The 16,728-nt window shown below is 38.9% G+C and overlaps 3 protein-coding genes across 3 annotated transcripts; 1 reads left to right on the top strand and 2 right to left on the bottom strand.

Moving 5' to 3' along the window:
* Positions 1 to 409: 409 nt before the first annotated feature.
* Positions 410 to 2,536, bottom strand: LOC101291237 (piriformospora indica-insensitive protein 2-like). Its single transcript, XM_004298265.1, has 2 exons — positions 2,005 to 2,536; positions 410 to 1,633 (listed from the first exon to the last, which is right to left on the bottom strand). Exons 1-2 carry the CDS (start codon positions 2,218 to 2,220, stop codon positions 410 to 412), a joined length of 1,440 nt encoding a protein of 479 aa, XP_004298313.1. The 5' UTR covers positions 2,221 to 2,536.
* A 1,830-nt stretch (positions 2,537 to 4,366) lies between these two features.
* Positions 4,367 to 10,070, bottom strand: LOC101308860 (putative nuclear matrix constituent protein 1-like protein-like). The gene is made up of 8 exons (XM_004297103.1): positions 9,614 to 10,070; positions 9,291 to 9,500; positions 8,953 to 9,206; positions 8,542 to 8,812; positions 8,374 to 8,457; positions 5,916 to 7,900; positions 4,978 to 5,122; positions 4,367 to 4,865 (listed from the first exon to the last, which is right to left on the bottom strand). The coding sequence occupies exons 1-8, from the start codon at positions 9,881 to 9,883 to the stop codon at positions 4,638 to 4,640; spliced, it is 3,447 nt and encodes a 1,148-aa protein (XP_004297151.1). The 5' UTR covers positions 9,884 to 10,070; the 3' UTR covers positions 4,367 to 4,637.
* A 2,770-nt stretch (positions 10,071 to 12,840) lies between these two features.
* Positions 12,841 to 16,584, top strand: LOC101308565 (protein decapping 5-like). The gene is made up of 8 exons (XM_004297102.1): positions 12,841 to 13,078; positions 13,406 to 13,506; positions 13,625 to 13,696; positions 13,803 to 14,744; positions 15,244 to 15,315; positions 15,592 to 15,786; positions 15,921 to 16,028; positions 16,110 to 16,584. Exons 1-8 carry the CDS (start codon positions 12,931 to 12,933, stop codon positions 16,284 to 16,286), a joined length of 1,815 nt encoding a protein of 604 aa, XP_004297150.1. The 5' UTR covers positions 12,841 to 12,930; the 3' UTR covers positions 16,287 to 16,584.
* Positions 16,585 to 16,728: the final 144 nt, after the last annotated feature.

Raw genomic sequence — 16,728 nt, 5'->3', positions numbered from 1 at the left:
TTTGCAGAAAAGAAGTTCTCTTCTGAAGTTTAGACTTGTGTATTTTTAGACTTTTGGTTCTTACAGTTTGATCAATTTGCAATTGTTGGTCCTTGCATACCACTCTTTACGGTTAATATAATGAAATTTGACATGAAAAAGACTAGTAGCTAGCTCCGATAAATCGAAAATAACTGTAGTAAATGTCAAAAGAGATGAGATAGAGTTGCTTGCAGAATTGTGGGATAGTAAAAGACATTTGTGCAATGAATGTAGATAGAAAGATGAACATTACATAAGCTGTTGGCCTGTTGCTATATATTTGAGTGCTTGTTAGGACTTAGGAGAGCAAAGCAAACTACAGATCAAGTTACTATTACAAACTAAAAGGGTTGGTTATGATCTGGACTTGAACAAGATCAGCAATAACCTATATGAAGCAATTCAACAACAGAACTATTATTAATTGCAGCAACCCACCAAGCCACCAAATCCCATCAATGCCACCACGACTTGAGAATCCCAAAGAAGTAGTGATGTAGGATTTTCGATTCAAACCACCATCTTCCAGCTTTGCCTTTGAATTCGATTCAAGCAATGTGACCTCAGCCTGGCATGGCTTGACCCCAAATGGTACATTGCTCTTTGTGACCAATGCATCAGTGTAGCAGAGATCAGGGTTGTTCCAAGCACCAAAACGACTCCCCATTTTTGCGTAAAACGACTCGGAGAATTTAAGCTCCCCTGTGAGGTTGTTACCATGTAGGTAGAGTGCACTAATGCAAGGCAAAGTTGCAAGCTTTGGTGAGAGGTTACCTCTAAGCTTGTTGTCACTTAGACCCAAAAACCTCAACCTCTTTAACTCTGATATGGACTCTGGAATCTCCCCTGTTAACCCTGTTTTGGAAAGATCCAAAATGACCAATTTGTCCATGTTTTGCCACTCTAAGGTATTGAGGTCTCCACCAATTGGGTTGTTGGACAATGCCATCTCTTCCAAGGTATGCATCTCTTGAATTGACTGGGTCAACCCACCAGAGAAATTGTTACTCCTCAGGTCCAAAAGGGTCAGGTTTTTCAGATCACCCACTTGAGAAATTGACCCTCCTAATAAGTTGTTGCTCAAGTCAAGCTTCAAGAGTGAAGTCAAGCTTCCAAGAGTGCTTGGCAAAGGCCCACGTAATGAGTTTTGGCTTAAATCAAAGATTAAGAGCTGATTTAATTTACCAAAACTATCAGGAATTGGACCTGTAAACCAGTTTCCAGAGAGAACTAGCCTCTTCAACTGTACCAAGTCTCCAATGTTACTTGGTAACCCACCATTTAATCCATTCTCTACTAGCACCAAAGATTGGAGCTTTCTGAGGCCACCAAAGCTACTGGGGATTTGACCAGTAAGACCGGGATTTGATCGAAACTGCAGTGATTCTAAGCTCTCAGAGAACCTCCACCAATTGTCAGCAGGGATTTGAATTGGGTGTTTGTGTGGTGAGATGAAACAATTGGAAAAGGACAAAGATTTTATGTGCTTCAAATCAAACAGTTGGGGTCTGAATTTCGCATTTGGGGAACAACTAAGAGAGTTGTCATGAACAGGTCCAATGTTCATAACTGTCACATACCAAAGCCCATTGAAGAGATCACACGACACCCCCTGTAAAAGAAATTGAAATCCTATATCAAATTCAACCTCAAAAGCCTAAAAATTTATGAAGCATTGTCTAAATAACTTGCTGCTGGTCATGAACTACTGTGTCAATGTAACAGTATAGAGCATAGTTGTTTCATTGGTTACAATTATTGAAACTATTTGAGTTTATTGTAGTATTTTGTACAACTTTTTTGCCAGTTTTATCTTTTTTTCTATAATCGTGAAAGACAAACTGGGGATTGTTGAGAAGTATTATCACAAGTACAAGAGTGACAAATGAAAAAGGAAAAGAAAGATTGTCACTTTGGCATTTGGTAGAGTAGAAACAAAGCCAGTACAGAATGATGGGGGTTAAAACGTGAAAGTAACATTACCTGAATAGGAGTCCATCCACAAGGATCCGGGTAGAGGTCTGAACCATTCCACCATTTGCCCACAAAGCCTTGAACAGCTAAGTAGAGAGCTTCTTGCTCTGTTCTCTCCATTGGAGCTAAACCTTGTTCAATTTCTTCTTCTTCAGAGCACGAAGCAGCCGAGAAGAGAATGAAGACAGCGAAAATGAAAACACTGATGGAAGTGTAGCTTTTCATGATGGAACGGGTGGTAGATTCAAATACCAATACGATATTCAAAAGAAACAAACTGGAAACAGAGTAAAACAGAACAGAGGAGACTCTGTTTCGTTTCAGGGATGATGAGCAAGAGACCCGAAAAGAGCAAGGAAATAGGAAACAGGAATTGGAATCATGGATGGAATTTCATGAGAAATATCAACATGGGGTCACTTTGAGGAAACTCACAAGTGTTTGGGGACCCAAAGAGAATGAAGAAACTATCCAAAGATGTGAATGAGAAAGCAAAAGTGAGAGAAGCAGAAACAGATAAAACAGAGATAAGCAAGCAAAGAAAAGAAAACAGAGCTCGCTCTCTTTCTCTTACTTTCTCCTCCTCATCTGTGTTAATGGCAAAGCCAAGAAATATAGGTGAAGCAGAGAGAGGCAGAGAGAGCTAGAAAATCCACAGCGCAATTCTCGAAGAGTAATGGTATTGAAAACTGGAAATAATAATGTTGGGGGGGCTGAAAGTGAAAGCTTAGATTAGCCTTTATACAAGCTCTGCTATACATTCATTAACATATCTTTTCAATTTAAGTTCATTAAAATTGCAAGATTTATTGGATAATTAAAGGGAGAAGGTAGTTGGGGATGTTAAGGAGGTGAGATTAGTTAAGTTTGGATAAGGGTTTAGGGTTTTAGGGGGACCAGTTGGCCATGCAAAGCAGAGGTGTATGTAATTGTATGCAGGACAAAAAGATGGGTTTTTATGTCTCTGGGTTCTGCTTGCTTGCTCTGTAGGTTTAGGCTTTTGGGTCTTTAGGTGTCTACTGGGTTCTGATTTTCTGAAACGAGAAGATGGAAATGACAAGAGATTATTGAAGCCTTAAATTGTTTGTGAGCAAAATTTAATGATCCCATTACTCCCATATGGTATGCCGGAGCTGTTTGTATAACTAACACCGTCGAGGTCATGAATCCGAATACTAGACTGGCATAGAACCGATGAGATGGGGGACTGGCATAGAACCGATGAGATGTGGTGTCATGCAAGAAAGGTATGAAAATGGTAGTGTAAACAACAAATTACTTATGGGTTAAATTGACGATCAAAGTAATAGAGTTTCAAACCTATTTCAATTTAAATGATTAGTAATAGTACAATGTGGGTAGATCAGAGGATCTTTCAGTGATATCTTTCTGAGTGTTCTATTTATTTTTTTGGATAATCTAAGTGTTCTATAATACTCAAGAATATTGCAACTCCCCGGACACTATCTATTGAGTTTTCAATATTGCTCCACCACCATAAGAAATGAAGAAAATAAATTATTTCCTTTCCAATATAGATTATATTGAAAAATATAATAACGTGTATATATATATATATGCACTCCTGCTCTGGGAAGTTTAGTACACTGACTACACTCAGACATCAATCAAGTTAGATCTTCTGACCTCACCCTTCACTTTTTACCCCAGACCATTATTTTTTCCATAGGAAAGAACAAGAGTAACCCGTTGAAACTGGTTTTCTCTCTGTTCTTTGAGGCCATTGTTATGGACTGCAAGTCTGAAACGATATTCTACTAGTAAGTATGAAAATCCATCAATTCCATAACAGAGGAGAAGACAGAAACAATCCAGATCCTCTCTTCTTCTCCAGAAAAGAAACTATCAGTAACACTTCATTATAGCATTGAAGAAGAAAGCTGGTGCGAAGAAGTTAATAAGTGACTTGGTTTGCAGCTTCTGATGCAGATGAGAAAGCAAAAGGACCACAGTGTTTCAGTAGTGGGGATGGGGAGAGATGGAGAAGGCTAAGACGGCATAGCCCGAGCTCTACTTAATTGGTTTTGGCAGGCCTATCAATAATACTAGCAAGACTGATAAGTCATTTTCTTCACAAGCTTCTCTTCCTGTAGAGGTCCCCCTTTTACACATTGGTGTTTGTATGTGAGTGAAAGAGTTAAAACTAAGGAAGGATGATGGGTCTTAAAACTAGTGAAGAGCTCCCCAGTTGGTTTTGCTCGACTAATCTGTATCATTTAGTCAGTTAATGTCTATATGAACCCTGTAAACAAACCAACCAGATCCTCGAACAACCAAAGAAGGGGTTAACTTTGTCAAAAGAAAGAACAAAAAGAAATCTTAGTAGTGACTTTCGATTGAAACAGATCATCTGAAAACTTGATTCCGAAAACTTCCTGCATTAAGAAACAAGGACTGTTTTATACACTTCAACAAGGAGCTTATACACTTCTACAATCGAACTGCTCAGTTATCAATTTGCAGGTGCTATAGCTGGTAATGGAATTACAAGGCAAATAAGGCGAAAAGAAAAGAAAAAGCTAAGAGCCTGAAGCTAACTCAATACAGGGCTAAAGATGCTGAAGCTAAATCATTGCCATTACAACATGTTCAAAAATTGTCCAAGAGTTAGATTCAACACATCATGTGCTGAAGAAGGTCCAGATCTTCTTCCCTATTGACACTTGACCAGGATGATCCTCATCATCATAGTCATCACCGCTCTCATCACCTGAGCTGTCGCCACTCTCACCACCTGTGCTGTGGCTAGATTCTGTGCCATTCAATTCTGTACTCAACTCTGCCTCTTCAACCAATTTCGTTGCATCAGCCTTGCCATTAACAGTGTCTCGTGGTTCTGGTGTTGCAAACTGTACCACATTAAACAGAAGTTAGACACAACTTCATACAAAAGTTCAGTAATTTCAGCTAAAAACCATCACAAATAGTAAAAAACAAAACCAAATAAATTGAGGATTTTACCCTCACAACTCGCTCCTCTGTTGACTCTACAGGTTTTAATGTTGTGACCTGAATGAGCTCTGCGCCAACAGATTCGGGTTTTGATTCTTCCTTCCTTCTACTTTTCAAGTGAGGCGCTGCTGACGCTGCTGCCAATGTTCCTGCACTGAACAACGTTCATACAAAAATTTAAAATACTTGAAATAACATGGAATCAGATTCTACTTTAATCTTCTTAAACACCAGAATGTATAATTCCACAATTACCAACAACAAACATGGATCAACATATCATGTTCATAGTGTCTGTCTTAACATTGTATCATCTTCATAGTGTCTGTCTTAACATTGTATCAAATAATAGGAAAGAAGAATCACATTTTTCTCCATACCAATAACAACTCAGTATCAGAAAACTTATTTATTAACAATAAAGCCTTGTCCTTTCACAGGAAATGAAAAAACCGAAGTAATTTGATTGCTCTTGGACCAATCATTTGAGAAAGGAATCGGTTACTGAACAAGGCACTTCAAGGCTCAGTTAATTTACACCATTATGAGCTGTTATGCACTTGGTAGGAGCTTGGAATAAATTATACTGGTAGGACTAAGCACAAGTTCAATTTCTCAAGTTTCAAATCAATGTGAGCATTAACAATAGAAAAGGTTTCAAATCAATGTGAGCATTAACAATCAAAGAAAAAAAAATCAGTGTGAGCATTTGAAAGGGGACCAACAATCTATATGAACATAATAGATAAACAAAAAATTCTGAGTAATTTTAATTTTTGAAATTGACAACGTGTTGGAATCCCAATAGTATGAAAAACTTCAGCTATTTGGAAACAAACCCAAAACGGATCTAGCATAGCAAAGACTCACAATACATCTACTTAGACTCGTAAGATGCTGGTCTTCGAAGTTGACACCAGTTGAACTACAAACCCAAAGGAACTTACGTCTTGCGGTTTCTGAGATTATATCGCTGTCCACCTGGGGTTTGCACTGCTGAAGCAACAGGTTGCCTCCTCTTCCTATGCCCACCAGCTGTGACACTACCAGAACGTCCTTCACTATCGCAATCATCTTGCTCGCTTTCTACCCTGGAGCTACGAGGGCGTGGTCGTTTCCGACCGATGCTAGTAAAACTGGAATCACCCTCATTTATGTAACTACTCTCATTGAGCAAACTTGCATTTGATGGTTCTGGAGTTTCTCCTAAAAATTTCTTCGCATCTTCAACAACTGCCTTCACTGAGTGTGTTCTAGACAATCTAGACTTGCGTCCCCTAGCTGGTTTTCGTCGGCCACTCTTCAGCTCTGATTGCTCAGAATCTTCTGGAATGTCTTGCTCCTGGCTGCTAATGAAACTGTAATCGTCAATTGATGGAGCATACCCATCCACCGCTTTACAATTGTTATCAGCTACAGCTGCTTCAGCATTGGCAGAGTCATTGCATCTCCTAAGAGATGGCTGAGGTTCATTTTCATGACTGCTATGACCTCTTGCTTCCTCACTAGCAAGCAATTTAGGCTCCTTCCCTTTCTGCATAGCTGGTGGTCGTGGTAACTCGGTAGACACATCAAGTTTTTTATTTGAAGTTACTTTGGAAACCACTAACTTGCATTTCTGTTGCAGTTTTTCCCCCCATCCCGACTCTTTATGTTCTGAATTAGGAACAGCCTCAACATTATACATCCCAGGTACTTGGAGATCAGAGAGCACAAATTCCCTTGTTATTTCTCCACAGTCCTTGCAACTCTTAACCCTCTCGACAAAGGCAAGAAAGCGGCCTCTTTCCTCAATCAGCTGTTCCCTCTGGCACTTGATCTTCTTGCTAAGCTTGTCAAGCTGATCTATGTCTTCTCGCATTTCAAGTTGGTTGGCTTCTAGCTCCTTCTTCTGCAGTGCAAGTGCTTCCCTTTCCTTTTCATTCGTATTCCTTTCAGATAATAGCTCTTCTCTTTGTTTATCAGCAACTCCCTTCAAGAAATTAATATTAGTATATTCTCTATCCTTCTCCTCCTCAAATGCTGTCTCCCTTTCCTGCAGTTGTTTTACCATCTTATCTTGCCGTTTCTGCATATCAGTCTCAAGATCTCTTCTCCGTGACTCAAAATCTTGGACCATTTGAGCATGCTCAGATTGGGCCTTTTCAGATAAGGCTATCTGCCCATTAGTCATCTTAGCGGTAAATGATTCTCTCTCCTGTTTGAGATTTTCTATCTCCCTCTGTCTGTAATCCTCCACTGCTTTTCTCTCTTCTTTCAACCTCTCTGCTTCAATACATTGCAATCTTTCCAATTGTTCTTTCTCTTCAACAACTTTTCTTAGCTCTCCATCAACTTTAGCTCTTCTCTCATCTAAATCTTCCCACTCTTTTTCGAACTTTTCCCTCTCCTGCTTCAGATCTTCAGCTTCCTTCAAAAGTAACTCATTCTGAAGTCTATAATTGTTTATTTCCTGTTGTAGCTCTGACTGCAAACGCAGGTGGTCTGACTTCTCTTTCTCAGTAATTGCATGCTTCTCTCTCCCTTCACGAATTTGCTGCTCCAGTTGAACATTTTCATCTTTTATTTTCTGAATTTCATCTTTAAGATTCTGAAGGTGCTCTATATTAACAAGTATTTGCTGCCTTTCCAGCTCTAACTTTTTCTCATCAGCTTTGAAGTTCTTCTCTCTCTCCTTCAAATTTTTCAAATTTACTTCAACTTCCTTATTTTTCTCCTTCAGCCTCTCAGATTTCTCATCCAACGCTTTCTCTTGCTTCTTCAATATTTCTTCCTTGTGACTAATTTCAAGTTCCTTTTGTTCCACCGTATCTATCCTGCTACTCAGTTCTTTGTCAAATTCTTTTCTTCTTTCCTCAAGTCCCAACTCAAAGGCTTGTGTTTTTCTATCAAGAATGGCCCTGTGCTGGTCAAGATGCTCTTGAATCTCTACCTGTAAAATCCATAGTTTCAGACTTATAGTACGACCAATTGGATAAGTGAAGTTCAAGCACATTTCCCTCCCTCACAATTCCTCAATCATAGACACTCCAAACTCTTGCCTAGATTCTTCTATAACAGCAAGCAAATGGATAGTTACAGGTAATAGTGGGCTACCTATAAGTTCTAATAATGAGCTTACAACTAACGAAATGATACATCCTGCATATTCCAGCAAATCTATTCAACAAGACCATGTTGAGATGCTAAACCAAAAGGTGGCTTCAATTTGCATATATCAGCACAGATAGCAGAAGAAAAATAAAAAAGCTATGACTTTGGTTGGATTGAATAAAAAGATTCCAACTAAATAGTCTAATTCGAGTATTGCTGTGCCAAATTATCACTGACTCAGTTAAGCAACATCTGAATTATAACCTAAAAAGACCTTTAGACCACTATCAAAAATTTGGAACTTGAACTCACATTTTCTCTTGAACTTAGTTTTTCCTCCAATGCATGTAATTCTTTCTCCTTCATCTCTAATATGTATGAAGCTGAATCAACCTCCTGCAACAAAACAGAAAATTGGGCAAAACTGCAATTGAACTTGCTGGAAAAATGAAATAACTCTTCTAAACAAAGGATACACACCTTTTCCTTTGAAACTAGGTCAGCTAGTCGTCTATTGACATCATCTTCCTTGTCTTTCAATAGAGCATTTGAAGACTCAATCTTCCTTTCAGCCTCATAAAGGTCTTTCTCTTTTTGCTTAAGAATTATCTCATTCTCATTTGTTTTTTCCTCTTTCTCGTTCAAAAGTTTTCGAAGATTACTCAGCCTCGCTTCCCCTTCTTTAAGCTTCTTCTCCCACTCATTCAAGTCTACTCGTTGCCTGTAAAAGGTTTCCTTGTGTGCCTCTCTCCTAATAATAAAAACAACAACCACAAATCACGTGACAGACTAAAACACTATCTCATGTTCATTGCAAATATAGAACAGCTACATACGCTAGTAATATGCATATCCTAAATGCAAGGTACTCATGGGGTATATAGAGCATACTCTGTAGCTAACGATGCTTGCTCCCTCCGAAGCACATTCTCCTGTGTTTCCACCTCTTGCAACCTCCTCTCCACCTCTAGACTCTTTTTGTTGGCCTCAGCAAGCTTGGCTTCCGCAGCAAGGAACTTCTCATCTGTCACTAGAGATTTATCCTCAACACTAACAATCAACGCATTGGCATCAGCCAGCTTCGCCTCGGATGCACGCTTTGTCCGGGTATACTCCTCGTGCATTTCACGCAGAGACTTTTCGAGCTGCCATGACCAAATACATCATTACTCACACACATTTCCAAATATTTAAACACAAATTCACAAAAACAAGATAGACAAGCATACCTCAGCTACGGCCTTCTTTTCCTCCACCAATATCTTCCTCAAATTCTCCTCCCGGCTCTCGACTTCCGACATTGCAATTAGATGAGCCCTCTGCTCTCTGTGTAGAATCTCTTGAGTTTCAGCCAATGCTTGGCTCAACTCCTCATGCTGCAATTCCCACTCTTTCTTCTCGATAAGGAGAAGCCCCATGTTATGCTGGTAATCATAAAGCTGCACAACAACAAATCAATTACGATATAATCAAAATGCAAATCAACGCTCAAATTCTAGGGTTTCTGATCAAGGCAATAATCAAAAAAATCCGAAAAAGGTGGCGGCTTTACCTCGGCTTCGAGCCTATCAACCTTATTGGCGAGTTCTTGGCGGTCACGGCGCTCCATCGCCGCCTCATCGAGCAACCCAACCTCCTTAAACCTCCTCCAATCTGCATTCTGCAACTCCGGCGACGTTTTGGCCCCGCCGCCGCTTCTGATTTCGCTCAACGAACCCAGCGGCGGCGGAGGACCGTCGACGTAGGCTACGGCCTTGCCTTTGTCAGTGTTCCTCGGCGTGAGCGAAAGCGCCGCCGGCGCCTTCCTCAGCGGCGAGAACATCTGTAAAATTCGAATGCCGAAACCCTAATTGGTTTTCCCGAAAACGTCGCGCCGAGAAAATGAGAGTAGGAAAGGGTAAAGATTTGAACTTTGAGAATGGAAAACCCTAACTCCGATTGGGGATTTTTCAGTGGGCTCCGATTTGGGATTTTTTTTTTTTTTTTTTTTTTTTCGTTTGGGGTTGGTTTTTCGGGTTTTGGGGGTTTATGTAGTTTATTGAGCGCGATGGTGACGCGACTCACGCGAGTCAGTGATGCGGTGCGTTTTAGGTACGCGACTATTGGATAGCGATAGTGATTCAAAATACAGATATTCATTCATTTATTTTTCCTTAATATTCATTTCAGTTTATCATACTTTTTGATCTTATATCCACCTTAACCATTCAATTTATAAGTATTTATGAGTATATTATTTCTGTAAATTTTCAGCCATATTGAAAAACCGTTAAGTATGATTTACCAATTATGAACTTAAACGGTTCATGTTTGACAGATGAGTGTGGCTATTGGGACCTTCAAATTTGCTCATTAAACCTCACTCTATTGTGAATTATTAAATGACATATATATCCTCATACACTATGATTATTAAGGACAATAATTATACAAAAGAAAATATTATATTTATTCTCTCTGAACTTTCCAATTCAATAATAATTGATTACATTCTTTATTATTTTCCTTATATATTTTCGTTTTCTAATTTCTTTTTATTAAAGCATATATATATATATATTGTTCATAAGAGCTAAAACAATGATCAAATATCGATTATGTGACATAAAACTTTGTATTATCATACATGTTGAACACATATATTTGCAAGGTGCATAAATATTTTTGTAAATATATATATATATATTGATTATAGAAAATATATATTTATTAAAATAATTTATTATGAGGTATAAAATAGAGATCAAATTATTCAAAATAGAAAAACAGAGAAAAAATAAAACGTACAAAAAAGAAAAACAAAAGTTAAAATGATCATGATAAAACATTTTCTTGCATGAAAAAAATAATAAAAAAATGAAGGTAGCTAGGGATAATGGATGTTCAAAAACAAAAAGGTAAAAAAAAAAACAAACAAAGAATAAGAGGTATATTGAGTGAATAAGAGGTGAAGTAAGTAATTAATTAAAATATATGTCAATAAAAAATTAAGGTTATATTAGGAATTTGAAATGAGGTCTAGTGAGAAAATGCTTATATTAAAAAGTAAAAAGGAGGTGTAGAGAGAATGAGAGGTATATTGAGCAAATTTGGAGGTCTCAATAGCCGCACTCTTGACAGATTTGTATCGTCAATTAATTTGATATAGTTCATTACCTTAACGATCATAAATTTGGTTGAAAAATTGTATAAGTGATATACTCATATAGACCTAAAAACTAAACGAATGAAATGTTAAAATGTGATAAAAAAAATGAGTTTTTTAAACCATAAACCGAAAAGTCTTCAACTAATTCTCATATTTTAAATGTCCCTCATTAGAAGAGCTCCCTAAAATATAAAACTTGACAATAAATATGTACTCTAGTGCAAAATGTGTTGTAACGACAACTCTACCAAGATGACTCTACTTATGTGTATTAGATCGTTGTGATGAAAATATGTGAAGCATGAACAAGAAAGAAGAAGAAAGGGAAGTTGAGCTTATGTGTGTTTTGTGCTTTTAGGATATCGCCAACAATAGACCCAAAACAAAACTCGCCAACGACAATAAATCAATAAACTAGTATTTTGTGTTCCCATAACCTACCACACCATACCCACTTTTGTAAGTCCTAATAGTGTGGTTGGCTTGGATCCACATGTGTTTCAAGACAGCTTGAGAAGATACTTAAGTTTTTGGCTTTCCGTATGTACTTTCATATTGAGGCTGAAATGTGCGAATGACATATCTCGTGCTTTTTTGGGTATCATCAAAAACATAACTAGCAAATGCGTTGCTTAATTTCCTACTATGTTTCCATCGGATAATAGATCAAACGATATTTAGCTTCACCATGCCACATATAATAATGACCATGTGACAAAGCAAGGAACTTTGTCTGCACACCGAGTTACAAAGGCCAACTACCCCTGCACATTTAACGCCTTATTGGTCGCAAAAGACACAAACAACCTACGAATAAAAAAGAAAAACAACATTAAACATGAACAAAAACCCAACCTAGGGTGAATCCCTGTGCTTAATTACCACAAGTCCTGGAAGAGGCCCACATTCGAATTGAGGCTGTAACGTCCATAAGGGAGTTTCACCTCATATGGAAAAACTACGTAAGTGCATATAATTTCATCACATTCATAAAGACTGTTACGATGAATATCAAAAGAGTTTTTGCCCATCTACATTTTGTTTAGTTTTTGCATGACTTATTGAGAAAAAGTGATATGGTTCTCATACAAAGTGTGCCAATCAACAAATTCAATGAGTTTCCATCGTCATCAATTGACAACAACGCATTAAGTAACTATGAACAAATAAGAAGTATATACTTGATTTTACAAGAAAATGTTAAGAAACGGCTCACTATTGAATCAAACATCATACATTTCGATTCATAACGGTTATTTCATCAAATCACTGTAAGTCATAACTCGCATTACAAGTCTACGACTCAGATTGATGAGCATTCTTAAACCCAAAACCTCTTGCACCGATTTGAATACAGGACAAAATCACATACAATTCACTTTGAAGATTAAAATCCTACATATACCAAGTCACTAGACACTGCTCATGATCGTTTACTAAAACAAGTAAACACACTTGGACCCCCTTTCTCCTAATGTTCCAACAAAAAGACCAACGAGTCCTACACCCTCCCACGTGTCCCCCACTCATTGGCCCTGTCGACCAAAATACACATTGACTCCCAATAATATATATATTCAGATCTCCATCTTCTCCACAGAAAACGAACCCGATAATCTCAAAGCGGTCTGACCCCAAAAACCAAAACCCTACTGCGCTCGCTTCTATGCTTTAGCAGTTAGAGAGAGAGAGAGCTTCGAGTTACAGAGAGAGAGAGAGCCATGGCGTCCGAGGGCGCTGCGAGATCGAGCTCGGCGGCGGATTCGTACATAGGGAGCATGATTAGTTTGACTTCCAAGAGTGAGATCAGATACGAAGGAGTTCTCTACAACATCAACACCCAAGAGTCAAGTATTGGACTCCGCAACGGTAATTTTCACTTGCTTTTGCTATTGATTCTGTTTACCCAGGGTTTAATTCGATCGGATTCATCCGTGTTAGTCTGTTTTACTCAACTCTACTCTGCTGTTGAAATTTTGACTGTTTAGTAAATTTGAAGTCTCATTTAGCGTAGTAAACACTATGTGAAAAGAGACTGTGTTTTGTTTTGGATTATGTTTGTATCTCGGAGTTTCGCAATTGCGATACTGTGATTTTTAGCGTATTGTTGAAATGTTATAGATGGTACAAGAAAATGTCAGCAGCATGGTGTATATTGTGTCAGTTAGAGTAATTTGAGCTTTGGTTGAATGGCAGTGCGTTCTTTTGGAACCGAAGGAAGGAAAAAGGATGGACCGCAGATCCCACCGAGGGATGAAATTTATGAGTATATACTCTTCCGTGGGAGTGACATCAAGGTATTGAGATCCTTCATGAGGTTCTGTGGACAGTTTATGAGGACTTGCGTTATTTTCTGTTTACATTATAATGCAAAGATGCAGACGCTAATTGTTTATTACTGCTTTGGATTTACAGGATTTACAGGTTAAATCTTCTCCACCAGCTCAGCCTACACCACTGATAAACAATGATCCAGCTATTATTCAGGTAAAGCAAGGAAGTAAAATCCGTGTGGTGTATCTAGCTAACCAAAACAAAAGGGAGTATTGCGAGTGTAGCGAACGTCTTTTGAAGTATTGTGTCTATTTTGCAGTCTCACTATTCCCGCCCAGCTCCGTCAACAACTAGCGTGCCTTCTCCTGCTACTGGGCCTTTGCCAGATATTAATTCCCATACCGCACAGATGGGACTACCTGGTTCAAATTTCCAAAGTAGTTTACCTTTATATCAACCTGGAGGGAATACAGGGTCATGGGGGATTCCACCTCCTCCTCCAATGGCAAATGGCGGCGGGCTTGCTATGCCAATGTACTGGCAAGGATATTATGGCCCTCCAAATGGCCTTCCTCAGTTACACCAGCAATCTTTGCTTCGTCCGCCACCCGGACTGTCAATGCCTTCTCCCATGCAGCAGCCTTTGCAATACCCCAACTTTAGTTCCTCCTTGCCCACTGGACCTTCCAACTTTCCTGAAGGTCCGTCGCCTTTACTATCAGCTGCTAGTGGTAGTTCTCCTAGTTTGACATCTGCGTCTTTAGCACCACCAATTGGCCCAATTTTGCCGACAACTCTGCCTCCAGTACCTTCCACCACACTAGCTTCTGAAACATTACCTAACAAGGCACCAAGTGGTTCCCCTTCTGTAGGCACTCTTAGTGCAAGCTTGCCGCCACTTTCTTCTCTGACCAGTTCAAGCCCAGATATTAGTACTGCTGTATCATCTATCTCTAACAAGCCTTCTGCAGTTTCTGGTTCAACCGTGCCCTATCAAAGTGTATCTCAAACTACTTCCTCAGTTGGGGCATCCAATTCTGTACGCCCGGAAACACTGGTTCCTTCTTTGGTAACCCCAGGTCAGCTCTTGCAGTCTGGTTCTGCTACTGGCCCCTCAGCTCAATCGTTGCAAGCAGCTAATAAGGATGTGGAGGTTGTTCAAGATTCATCAACAACCTCACCAGAGCCATCTGTCCCAGTATCAGCAGAACCTCAGCCGCCAATATTGCCATTACCACCACCTGCACGGGCAGTTCAAAAGGTGTTCTTTTGTCACACACACTCATGCACTTGTATGTTTTGTTATGCCTCCTGTTTGTATATCTATTGATATGTGGGATTGTACTGCATAAATTAAATTAACTGGGAGGGTTTATTAATGTTCAGAGATATGGGGGCAGGTTTTCCACCTAACTAAGCTTACCCTATGAAACTCAATTGTCAGCCAACCTTTTCTTTTTCCTCTTTCATCTTTCCTTGCTTCTGTTTGTTTCATTTCTATGCATAACTTCTGGGTTTGCTAACCCGAATAATACATAATTATCATCTTTGATTTCAAGTCAGGGTTTTAAATGAGTCTTAATTCTTTAAGTATGTGGATATACGGTCTTTCTTATTCTTTATAGTTCTCTGGACGAGCAATAAAAACCTAGTTGTGTGTCATCAGTTAGGTCCCTTATTTGTATATGTAAATTTCGACACTGCTGGACTCAGTTTAATCTCATTTTATAATCCATTTCTGACTTTCGATTTGTTCCCAGCCAAATGGATCTACATTCCAAGGCCGCCAGGGATATGCTTATAGGGGGCGCGAGCGAGGCAGGGGAACTGGGGTAATATGCTATCTTCTTTATCAGTGTACAGTTAGTTGAGTTCTTATATTCCCGAAGTGCTTTAAAATTTGATTGTGGTTGAGCGCTTACATGTGATCGAAGTTCAGAGTTTGATTGGAAGTTTCTGGTCAGGATAGAGAAGTAGTTTTCAGCTCTTCTGACAACTTCCAATCCATTGCAAGTGACTTATGTGATAGATTAACTACACTATAAATTTTTTTTGGAATGATTTTTGACAACTCTGATGGTGCCAAACATTTAAAGTTTGGTGTGCAGAGTTCACGTCCTGTAACAAAATTCACTGAAGAATTTGACTTCATGGCAATGAATGAGAAGTTCAATAAGGATGAAGTTTGGGGTCATCTTGGTAAGAGTAGCAAACCTTCTAAGGATAAAGAGGATGGAAATGACAGTGAAGAAGAATATATCGAAGATGAAGATGATGTAGAGTTGCCAAAGCTTGATGTCAAGGTGATAATATCTAATTTTCTATGTTTTCCATTGTGAAGCTAGATGTGTTTTTCTTAATAATAATAATAATAATAATAATAATATTGTACTACTTCCTTGATCTCATTATATTTAATTATGTCTTTGTCGAACAGCCTGTCTACAATAAGGATGATTTCTTTGACACCATCTCCTCCAATTCTTTCAATAACGAACAGAATGGAAGGACTCGGTACTCTGAGCAAGTGAAGATAGATACAGAGGTAATTCCTTTTCCTTGCTTTCTTTGGTGCATCTTGAATTTGGAGATTTTCATCAACATGGTTGCTTATTTGCTGCTACAGACTTTTGGAACTTTTTCAAGATATCGGGGTGGTCGAGGTGGCCGTGGTCCTGGACGTGGTGGCCGTGGCCGTGGGGGTTACTATGGAAGGGACTATGGTAGGGATTATGGAAGGGGGGGATATGGCTATAATGGAAGGGGCCGTGGCCGAGGGATGTCTAGTCAAGGTCCACAGTAGGCGCTTGGTATTATGAAAGTAGTTGCCCGTCAGCCCATCAGAACAAAATACTGATTTAGCAGGGCTATGCTAATGTGGTTTTTCTTCTTTTATCTGTGCTTGTCCAGAAAATAAACATCAGTAATTGTTTTCATTTTCTTGTATCAAATTGCACCTGTTTCCTGATTCAAGAGTCCTTTTAGTGACCTAATCAAGAAGTATCCAATTTCGGTGAAATCATTGTGTTTAGATGTTGAAGTTAAAACCAGCTGATATGACCTTAGAATGTCTAGGAAGATGAAGTTGATTTCAAGCTGCTAAATCTGTATTTGGTACTACTGCACCAGATTTGGCTGATTTGCAATCTGATTAGGCCATTATGGTATGTCAAATACGTAGACATATATACGCTCCATATATATTGTTATGAAATTGCAATTTGCAACTAAGTTTTGATGCCATT

The sequence above is a fragment of the Fragaria vesca genome, linkage group LG4, assembly GCF_000184155.1.
Source record: "Fragaria vesca subsp. vesca linkage group LG4, FraVesHawaii_1.0, whole genome shotgun sequence".
Lineage (NCBI taxonomy): Eukaryota > Viridiplantae > Streptophyta > Magnoliopsida > Rosales > Rosaceae > Fragaria > Fragaria vesca.
Note: the sequence above shows the minus strand (reverse complement) of the source record. Positions and strands in the feature narration are given on the sequence as shown.

Bases quoted from the DNA above. Each gene is read 5' to 3' on its own strand.
- LOC101291237 (XM_004298265.1), bottom strand. From the start codon at position 2,220: ATGAAAAGCTACACTTCCATCAGTGTTTTCATTTTCGCTGTCTTCATT. The intron at 1,634-2,004 runs GTAATGTTACTT...TTTCTTTTACAG, and splicing joins GTGGATGGACTCCTATTCAG to GGGGTGTCGTGTGATCTCTT.
- LOC101308860 (XM_004297103.1), bottom strand. From the start codon at position 9,883: ATGTTCTCGCCGCTGAGGAAGGCGCCGGCGGCGCTTTCGCTCACGCCG. The intron at 7,901-8,373 runs GTGAGTTCAAGT...TGGATTTTACAG, and splicing joins AACTAAGTTCAAGAGAAAAT to GTAGAGATTCAAGAGCATCT. The intron at 4,866-4,977 runs GTAAAATCCTCA...AATGTGGTACAG, and splicing joins CAGAGGAGCGAGTTGTGAGG to TTTGCAACACCAGAACCACG.
- LOC101308565 (XM_004297102.1), top strand. From the start codon at position 12,931: ATGGCGTCCGAGGGCGCTGCGAGATCGAGCTCGGCGGCGGATTCGTAC. The intron at 13,507-13,624 runs GTATTGAGATCC...TTGGATTTACAG, and splicing joins TCCGTGGGAGTGACATCAAG to GATTTACAGGTTAAATCTTC. The intron at 15,316-15,591 runs GTAATATGCTAT...TTTGGTGTGCAG, and splicing joins AGCGAGGCAGGGGAACTGGG to AGTTCACGTCCTGTAACAAA.